Source organism: Pelophylax lessonae, assembly GCF_965119305.1.
Source record: "Pelophylax lessonae genome assembly, chromosome: 7".
Taxonomy (NCBI): domain Eukaryota; kingdom Metazoa; phylum Chordata; class Amphibia; order Anura; family Ranidae; genus Pelophylax; species Pelophylax lessonae.
The window spans coordinates 203,912,313-203,923,220 of record NC_138774.1 but is presented as its reverse complement, the minus strand read 5'-3'; the positions used below and the strand labels follow the sequence as shown (position 1 = coordinate 203,923,220).

Here is a 10,908-nt window from a genome sequence, read left to right as displayed (position 1 = left end):
AGGAGGATCAGTACAGGCAGTAGGATGTCAGTGTACAGTGAAGGGTGTCAGTACAAGCAGTAGGATGTCAGTGTAGATTAAAGGGTGTCAGTGCAGGCAGTAGGGTGTCAGTGTACACTGAGGGGGGATCAGTACAGGCAGTGGGGTGTCAGTGTACTGTGAGGAGTGTCAGTACAGGCAGTGCAGTGTCAGTATACAAGGGGGGGGTGTCAGTACAGACAGTGGGGTGTCCGTACAGGCAGTGGGATGTCAGTGTACACTGAGGGATGTCAGTACAGGCAGTGGGATGTCAGTGTACACTGAGGGGTGTCAGTACAGGCCAGTGGGGGTGTCATAGCCAAGCACACCTCCATCACCCCCTGTGGCGCTTATCCCCCCTGCCGCCTGCTGCCTGGCAACCCCTACTACCCCCCATTTCTGCTGGTTTCCCTCCTCTCCCACCAACTGCTGCAGAGAAAGGAACTGGGGAATCTCTGTCCTCAGTCCCTTTCCCTGTCTCAAAAGTGAGACATCAGGGGTCTGATACTTCACCAAAACCCCCCAACAGCCCCCCCCCCCCAATCCACTGCCCTACTGACACCAATCTCTGCTCTACTGACACAGTCCACTGCTCTACTGACACTGCCCTCTGTCCTACTGACAAAGTCCACTCCTCTACTAACACCGTCCATTGCTTTACTGATTGACACCATCCACTGTCCTACTGACATCAGCCTCTGCCCTACTGACATGTTCACTGCTCTACTGACTGATGCCATCCATTGTCCTATTCAAAGGTGTGCGCAGCTTATTGCATTAGGGTGTACACCTCAAAGCTCAAACACGTGTGTGAGTGTGTATGTTCTATATAATATACAGTATCTCACAAAAGTGAGTACACCCCTCAGATTTTTGTAAATATTTTATTATATCTTTTCATGTGACAACACTGAAGAAATAACACTTTGCTACAATGTAAAGTAGTGAGTGTACAGCTTGTATAACAGTGTAAATTTGCTGTCCCCTCAAAATAACTCATCACACAGCCATTAATGTCTAAACCGCTGGCAACAAAAGTGAGTACACCCCTAAGTGACAATGTCCAAATTGGGCCCAAAGTGTCAATATTTTGTGTGGCCACCATTATTTTCCAGCACTGCCTTAACCCTCTTGGGCATGGAGTTCACCAGAGCTTCACAGGTTGCCACTGGAGTCCTCTTCCTCTCCTCCATGATGACATGACGGGGCTGGTGGATGTTAGAGACCTTGCGCGCCTCCATCTTCTGTTTGAGAATGCCCCACAGATGCTCGATAGGGTTTAGGTCTGGAAACATGCTTGGCCAGTCCATCACCTTTACCCTCAGCTTCTTTAGCAAGTCAGTGGTCATCTTGGAGGTGTGTTTGGGGTCATTATCATGTTGGAATACTGCCCTGAGGCCCAGTCTCCGAAGGGAGGGGATCATACTCTGCTTCAGTATGTCACAGTACATGTTGGCATTCATGGTTCCCTCAATGAACTATAGCTCCCCCAGTGCCGACAGCACTCATGCAGCCCCAGACCATGACACTCCCACCACCATGCTTGACTGTAGGCAAGACACACTTGTCTTTGTACTCACCTGGTTGCCGCCACACACGCTCGACACCATCTGAACTTAATAAGTTTATCTTGGTCTCATTAGACCACAGGACATGGTTCCAGTAATTCATGTCCTTAGTCTGCTTGTCTTCAGCAAACTGTTTGCGGGCTTTCTTGTGCATCATCTTTAGAAGAGGCTTCCTTCTGGGATGACAGCCATGTAGACCAATTTATGCTGAACTTCATTTATATATAAATATATATAGATATATATAATTATTATTATATAGGATTTATATAGCGCCAACAGTTTACGCAGCACTTTACAACTTGAGGGTAGACAGTACAAATACACTTTAATACAATAGGAATCAGAGGGCTCTGCTCGTTAGAGCTTACAATCTAAGACTCATTAATGATGAACACTGTATATATATATATTTCATGTGCTGTTTTTACATCTAATTCATTCACTTTCATTTTTTATTTCACTTCGATATTATTATTTTTTTTTTTTTTTATTTTGATTATTTATCTTATCATTAATTTCTTATGCTTTTAAGACCTTAGCGCAGCATCTTGTTCATACTTATTTATCTAGTGGTCTGGGCACACCATATTGGCGCTGCTCGCTATATATTTGGGTCTTTTTTCCACATTTTCTTATTATCTTCACCACTTGATAGCCCGGGAGCCATACTGTATATCTTGTTATATATATATATATATATATATATATATACACCGGCCACTTTATTAGGTGCACCTTGCTAGTACCCGGTTGGACCCCTTTTTGCCTTCAAGTGATTGTAAGGTCTTTTTTTTTTAAATAACAAACATGTCATACTTACCTCCCCTGTTTAGTTGGTTTTGCACAGAGCAGCCCGGATCCTCCACTTCTCTGGTCCTTCTTCTCTGCCCCTCCCTCCTGCCGAGTGCCCCCACAGCAAGCAGCTTTTTATGGGGGGACCGACACCGAGCTGCAGCTCCATGTTTTGGTCCCGCCCCCTCTCCCTCAATTGGCTCACTGACTTTGATTGACAGCTGCGGGAGCCAATGGCACCTTGCCTGTATCTCAGCCATTCAGGAGGGAGAGTCCCAGGATGGCGTAGGGACTTGTGGACATCGCTGGACAGAGAGGGGGCACAGGTAAGTATTAGGGGGTGCTGGGGGGGTGCTACACACAGAAGACTTTTTTATTTTAATGCAATAAAAGCATTAGGATAAAAAAATGTCCACACTTTACAACTTTCAGAACTGCCTTCATTCTTCGTGGCATGAATTCAACCAGATTTTGGAAACATTCCTTTAGAGCTTTTGGTCCATACTGACATTATAGCATCATGCAGTTGCTGCAGATTTGTCGGCTGCACATCCATGATGCGAATCATCCCCTTCCACCACATCCCAAAGGTGCTCTATTGGATTAAGATCTGAAGACTGTGGAGGCCATTGGAGTACAGTGACCTCATTGTCATGTTCAGGAAACCAGTGGTGAGATGATTTGAGCTTTGTGACATGGTGCATTATCCTGCTGGAAGGAGCCATCAGGAGATGGGTGCACTGTAGTCATAAAGGGATGGACATGGTCAGCAACAATACTCAGGTAGGCTGTGGCGATGCTCAATTGGTACGAAGAGTCCCAAAGTGTGCCAAGAAAATATCCCCCACACCATTACACCACCACCAGCCTGAACCATTGATATAAGGCAGGATGGATCCATGCTTTCATGTTTACACCAAATTCTGACCCTACCTTCTAAATTGCGCAGCTGAAATCGAGACTCATCAGACCAGGCAACATTTTTCCAGTCTTCTATTGTCTAATTTCGATGAGCCTGTGCTCACTGGATATTTTCACACAACTGCCGCTCACTGGATAATTTTTCTTTTTTTGGACCATTCTCTGTAAACCCTAGAGATGGCTGTGCGTGAAAATCCCAGTAGATCAGCAGTTTTTGAAATACTCAAACCAGCCCGTCTGGCACTAATATCTATGCCAGCTTCAAAGTCACTTAAATCCCATTTCTTCCCTATTGTAATGCCCGATTTGAAGTTCAGCAAGTTGTCTTCGCCACTTCTAGATGCCTAAATGCATTGAGTTGCCGCCATGTGATTGGCTGATTAGCAATCTGTTACCAAGCACTTGAACAGGTGCATCTAATAAAGTGGCTGCTGAGTGTATATGCAGATGCTTCACAGAGTACACTTTATATATCCATATGTATTGGCCATATCATAGACCTTGCCATCTTTGTCACAGAGATCTGCCTGACAAAGATGGATGTAAGGAGTCCCTCACTTTGATGGCAAGGTCTATGATATGGCCAATACATATGGATATATAAAGTGTACTCTGTGAAGCATCTGTCTCATGTATACAGTGGTTCTAACAGAGACCCCATTTATGTTGATGTAATATTAGACGAAGAACGTATCTGGTGCCTGTAATCTTGGGGTTCCCGTGATAATTTTGAGAGGATACTGACTGTGAATTCTCCCCCAAAATCTACATATTTGCAGTTATTCTATTGTATATAACCTCTTGCATATATCTGCCTATACTGATCTGCCCCTCAACGCATGTGTCTGCCAAGGTCTGTATCACAGCTGGAAATATCGGTCTGCCTTGGTCTCTCTGGACCTAAAGAAGCCCTGTTGCGAAACGCGTCAGCTTGCTGGAGACCCAAGACTGTGCTATCTAGAGACCGTAACATCTAATGAGATACACTGTATCAGCATTCCCCATGGGAATATATTTCTACATATGTGTTTTTCTTTTATCCAGTCTTTCGATGTAGTTATAGTATATTTTGTTTTTGTCTTTTATATATATATATATATATATATATATATATATATATATATATATATATATATATATATATATATATCTGTTCAATAAAGAGAGCAATTTTAATTAATTATATGGTGTGATAATTGTGATCATCCTCTCTCCAATTGCCCACACAAAGCCCCATCTTTCTCTTAGTATTGTGTTGTACACAATAATAGGGGTTTGGGCACATTATCACTGCAATTGTTATTTATGGATGTCAGTATACAGTGATAGATGTCAGTATACAGTGATAGTCATTATACAGTGATAGGTGTCAGTGTACAGTGATATATGTCAGTATACAATGATAGATGTCAGTATACAGTGATAGATGTCAGTATACAGTGATAGATGTCAGTATACAGTGATAGTCATTATACAGTGATAGGTGTCAGTGTACAGTGATATATGTCAGTATACAATGATAGATGTCAGTGTACAGTGAGGGGTGTCAGTATACAATGATAGATGTCAGTGTACAGTGAGGGGTGTCAGTATACAATGATAGATGTCAGTATACAGTGTGGGTGTCAGTATACAGTGAGGGGTGACAGTATACAATGATAGATGTCAGTATACAGTGAGGGTAGTCAGTATACAATGATAGATGTCAGTGTACAGTGAGGGGTGTCAGTATACAATGATAGATGTCAGTGTACAGTGAGGGGTGTCAGTATAAAGTGAGGAGTGTCAGTATATAATGATAGATGTCAGAATACAGTGAGGGGTGTCAGTATATTATGATAGATGTCAGTGTACAGTGAGGGGTGTCAGTATATTATGATAGATGTCAGTGTACAGTGATAGATGTCAGTATATTATGATAGATGTCAGTGTACAGTGAGGGGTGTCAGTATACAATGATAGATGTCAGTATACAGTGAGGGGTGTCAGTATATAATGATAGATGTCAGTATACAGTGAGGGGTATCAGTATACAGTGAGGGGTGTCAGTATACAGTGAGGGGTGTCAGTATACAATGATAGATGTCAGTATACAGTGAGGGGTGTCAGTATAAAATGATAGATGTCAGTGTACAGCAGTGGCGGCTGGTGCTCAAAATTTTTGGGGGGGCGCAAACAGAAAAATGTAATAGGTATTGCTTTGCGGCAAAAAACGCTGTAAAAAATTGCGTGACTTTGAGATCACAAAAGTGTGAAAGGGACCTTCAGTAATCAAGGTATACTGTGCCCCCTTCAATGCAGAAAGACCACAGGGTGCCCCCTTTCAATGCAGAGAGACCACAGCATGCCCCCTTTCAATGCAGAGAGACCAGCGTGCCCCTTTTCAATGCAGAGAGACCAGCATGCCCCCTTTCAATGCAGACTGATCAGCGTGCCGTGCCCCTTTCAATGCAGAATGACCAGCATGCCATGCCCCTTTCAATGCAGAGTGACCAGCATGCCGTGCCCCTTTCAATGCAGAGTGACCACAGTGCCCCCTTTCAATGCAGAGTGACCAGCGTGCTCCCATTCAATGCAGAGTGTCCAGCGTGCCCCCATTCAATGCAGAGTGACCAGCGTGCCCCCTTTCAATGCAGAGAGACCAGCGTGCCCTCTTTCAATGCAGAGTGATGAGCGTGCCGTGCCCCTTTCAATGCAGAGTGACCAGCGTGCCGTGCCCCTTTCAATGCAGAATGACCAGCATGCCGTGCCCCTTTCAATGCAGAGTGACCAGCATGCCGTGCCCCTTTCAATGCAGAGTGACCAGCGTGCCCCCTTTCAATGCAGAGTGACCAGCGTGCCCCCATTCAATGCAGAGTGACCAGCGTGCCCCCATTCAATGCAGAGTTACTGGCGTGCCCCCATTCAATGCAGAGTGACCGGCGTGCCCCCTTTCAATGCCGAGTGACCAGCGTGCCCCCATTCAATGCAGAGTGACCAGCGTGCCCCCATTCAATGCAGAGTGACCAGCGTGCCCCCATTCAATGCAGAGTGACCAGCGTGCCCCCTTTCAATGCAGACAGACCAGCGTGTCCCCTTTCAATGCAGACAGACCAGCATGCCGTGCCCCCTTTCAATGCAGAGTGACCAGCGTGCCCCCTTTCAATCCAGACAGACCAGCGTGCCCCCTTTCAATGCAGACAGACCAGCATGCCGTGCCCACTTTCAATGCAGACAGACCAGTGTGCCCCCTTTCAATGCAGACAGATCAGCGTGCTGTGCCCCCTTCAATGCAGACAGATCAGCGTGCTGTGCCCCCTTCAATGCAGACAGACCAGCGTGCCGTGCCCCCTTCAATGCAGACAGACCAGCGTGCCATGCCCCCTTCAATGCAGACAGACCAGCATGCCTTGCCCCCTTCAATGCAGACAGACCAGCATGCTATGCCCCCTTCAATGCAGACAGACCAGCGTGCCATGCCCCCTTCAATGCAGACAGACCAACATGCCTTGCCCCCTTCAATGCAGACAGACCAGCATGCTATGCCCCCTTCAATGCAGACAGACCAGTGCACTTACCTGCAGCGGCGGCGTCTCCTCGTGTCCTCCCGCCGCCTCCTCCTCGGCCAATGGCATGGTCTCGGACCCACTTCCTGATTGGCCAGGAGGAGGATCCGTGTGACAATAACGAATTTTCATTTGTTATTGTCACACAACAGTAGGGCTTGGGGCGCACTGCTCTGCGCCCCGGGTCCACCCTTTTCTGAAGCCTATTAGAGCCTCTGGCACTAATCAGGTGATTAAAAAAAAACAAAAAAACATTGAACTCCATGCGTCCGGCGCCCCGCATGCCGATTAGGGGGCCGGACGCATGGATAGGGGGCGGCGCCCCTGCACCCCCAACGCACCAGCCGCCACTGGTGTACAGTGAGTGGTGTCAGTATACAATGATAGATGTCAGTGTACAGTGAGGGGTGTCAGTATACAATGGTAGTCATTATACAGTGATAGGTGTCAGTATACAGTGAATGATGTCAGTATACAGTGATAGTCATTATACAGTGATAGATGTCAGTATATAGTGATAGATGTCAGTATACAGTGATAGTCATTATACAGTGATAGGTGTCAGTATACAGTGATAGATGTCAGTATACAGTGAATGATGTCAGTATACAGTGATAGTCATTATACAGTGATGTCAGTATATAGTGAATGATGTCAGTATACAATGAATGATGTCAGTATACAGTGATAGTCATTATACAGTGATAGATGTCAGTATACAGTGATAGTCATTATACAGTGATAGGTGTCAGTATACAGTGAATGATGTCAGTATACAGTGACAGTCATTATACAGTGATGTCAGTATATAGTGAATGATGTTAGTATACAATGAATGATGTCAGTATACAGTGATAGTCATTATACAGTGATAGATGTCAGTATACAGTGATAGTCATTATATAGTGATAGATGTCAGTATACAGTGATAGTCATTATACAGTGATGTCAGTATATAGTGATAGTCATTATACAGTGAATGATGTCAGTATACAGTGATAGTCATTATACAGTGATAGATGTCAGTATACAGTGATAGTCATTATACAGTGATAGATGTCAGTATACAGTGATAGATGTCAGTATACAGTGATAGTCATTATACAGTGATAGTCATTATACAGTGATAGGTGCCAGTATACAGTGATAGTCATTATACAGTGATAGATGTCAGTATACAATGAATGATGTCAGTATATAGTGATAGATGTCATTATACAGTGATAGATGTCAGTATACAGTGATAGTCATTATACAGTGATAGGTGTCAGTATACAGTGATAGTCATTATACAGTGATAGATGTCAGTATACAATGAATAATGTCAGTATACAGTGATAGGTGTCAGTATACAGTGATAGATGTCAGTATACAGTGATAGATGTCATTATACAGTGATAGATGTCAGTATACAGTGATAGTCATTATACAGTGATAGGTGTCAGTATACAGTGATAGTCAGTATACAGTGATAGATGTCAGTATACAGTGATAGGTGTCAGTATACAGTGATAGTCAGTATACAGTGATAGATGTCAGTATACAATGAATGATGTCAGTATACAGTGATAGATGTCAGTATACAGTGATAGATGTCATTATACAGTGATAGTCATTATACAGTGATAGATGTCAGTATACAATGAATGATGTCAGTATACAGTGATAGGTGTCAGTATACAGTGATAGTCAGTATACAGTGATAGATGTCAGTATACAATGAATGATGTCAGTATACAGTGATAGATGTCAGTATACAGTGATAGATGTCATTATACAGTGATAGTCATTATACAGTGATAGATGTCAGTATACAATGAATGATGTCAGTATACAGTGATAGGTGTCAGTATACAGTGATAGATGTCAGTATACAGTGATAGATGTCACTATACAGTGATAGATGTCAGTATACAGTGATAGTCATTATACAGTGATAGGTGTCAGTATACAGTGATAGTCAGTATACAGTGATAGATGTCAGTATACAGTGATAGATGTCAGTATACAGTGATAGTCAGTATACAGTGATAGGTGTCAGTATACAGTGATAGTCAGTATACAGTGATAGATGTCAGTATACAGTGATAGGTGTCAGTATACAGTGATAGTCAGTATGCAGTGATAGATGTCAGTATGCAATGAATGATGTCAGTATACAGTGATAGATGTCAGTATACAGTGATAGATGTCAGTATACAGTGATAGTCAGTATACAATGAATGATGTCAGTATACAGTGATAGATGTCAGTATACAGTGATAGATGTCAGTATACAGTGATAGATGTCACTATACAGTGAATGATGTCAGTATACAGTGATAGTCAGTATACAGTGAATGATGTCAGTATATAGTGATAGATGTCAGTATACAGTGATAGATGTCAGTATACAGTGATAGATGTCAGTATACAGTGATAGATGTCAGTATACAGTGATAGTCAGTATACAGTGAATGATGTCAGTATACAATGAATGATGTCAGTATATAGTGATAGATGTCAGTATACAGTGATAGTCAGTACACAGTGAATGATGTCAGTATAGGTGATAGATGCAAATATATATATTCAGTGGAATATATTTCTCGCGCCTAGGAGTACCTAACCAGATGTATGCTAAAGGTAGATGTGTAATCGGAATAATGTGTGGACTAAGCAGCTGCTATAAAAAATGCAAAGTATATGTATATGTAATTCCCAACTAATTGAGAAAGAATATAGCGCTTGCCGATATGTGCAGCAACTAACGGAATGAATATAAAATATATATTTTATATTTATTCCGTTAGTTCCTGCACATATCAGCAAGCGCTATATTCTTTCTCAATTAGTTGGGAATTACATATACATAGGTGATAGATGTGAGTGCACAGTGAGAAGTGGGCGTGTCGGTCCGTACAGGTGAGGCGGAGTGGGCGGGGAGAGTCGGTATAGCGGCGGGCGGTTGCTATGGAGAAAGGTGATAAGAGGGCGGCGGAGGGCGGGGCGCGCTCAGTGGCTGGCAGGTAGCGGTAGGATGAAGTCAGTGCCGCGCTCCGTGCTGGCGGTGCTCTGTGTACTCGGTGCTGTGCTGTTGGCCAATGCTGGCAGTGGGTTCCTCGGTGCCCGTCTCCTGCCCCGCTCTGTCCCGGACCCCTCTGCCCGTAGTCTCGGCTCCCTCCTTCTGCTCTCCCTCTTAGTTCTGGGGGTTTGGGCATGGTGGGAGCTCTCTCGGCCAATGGAGCTCATTCGGAAGCTCGAGGAGGTGGGCTACATACCTGAGCGGGGCCGGGACAAAGCCCACACCGCCAACCAAGTGCGGAGGAGGAGGAAGAAGGGCGACCTACCCCCGGTCTACCCCAATGGCTGGTATCACCTGCTCGACTCCCACCGCCTGGAGCCGGCTGCTGTCCACAACCTCACTGTCTGCGGTAAGTACCATGATTGGGGGGGGGGGGGGGGGGGGGGTTCAAGTCCAGCATTGCCTTGCCTTGCCTTGCGCTTAAAGATACTTAGCTGGCAGACTGCGATGCCCAGCATGCCCACTGCAGTGATCTTGAGGAACTGCAATGCCCAGCATGCCCACTTCAGTGATGGGGAACTGCAATGCCCAGCATGTCCTCTGCAGTTAGGCAGAGTGACTGCAATGCCCAGCATGCCCACTGCAGTGATGCTGGGGAACTGCAATGCCCAGCATGCCCACTGCAGTGATGCTGGGGAACTGCAATGCCCAGCATGCCTGCTGCAGTGATCCTGAGGAACTGCAATGCCTAGCATGCCCACTGCAGTGATCCTGGGGAACTCCAATGCCCAGCATGCCCACTGCAGTGATCCTGGGGAACTCCAATGCCCAGCATGCCCACTGCAGTGATGCTGGGGAACTGCAATGCCCAGCATGCCCACTGCAGTGATGCTGGGAACTGCAATGCCCAGCATGCCTGCTGCAGTGTTGCTGGGGAACTGCAATGCCCAGCATGTCCTCTGCAGTGCGCAGAGGGACTGCAATGCCCACTGCAGTAATGCTGGGGAACTGCAATGCCCAGCATGCCCGCTGCAGCTATCCTGAGGAACTGCAATGC

At 45.1% G+C, this 10,908-nt stretch overlaps 1 protein-coding gene across 1 annotated transcript in view; it reads left to right on the top strand.

Annotated features, from left to right (window-relative positions):
- The first annotated feature begins 9,831 nt into the window (after window positions 1-9,831).
- Window positions 9,832-10,908, top strand: part of LOC309560301 (cholesterol 7-desaturase nvd-like) — a 48,697-nt gene continuing 47,620 nt past the window's right edge. The window contains exon 1 of the mRNA XM_082263915.1: window positions 9,832-10,260. Within this exon, the coding sequence (XP_082120041.1) occupies window positions 9,867-10,260 (394 nt within the window). The 5' untranslated portion in view covers window positions 9,832-9,866. The remainder of the gene's footprint in view (window positions 10,261-10,908) is intronic.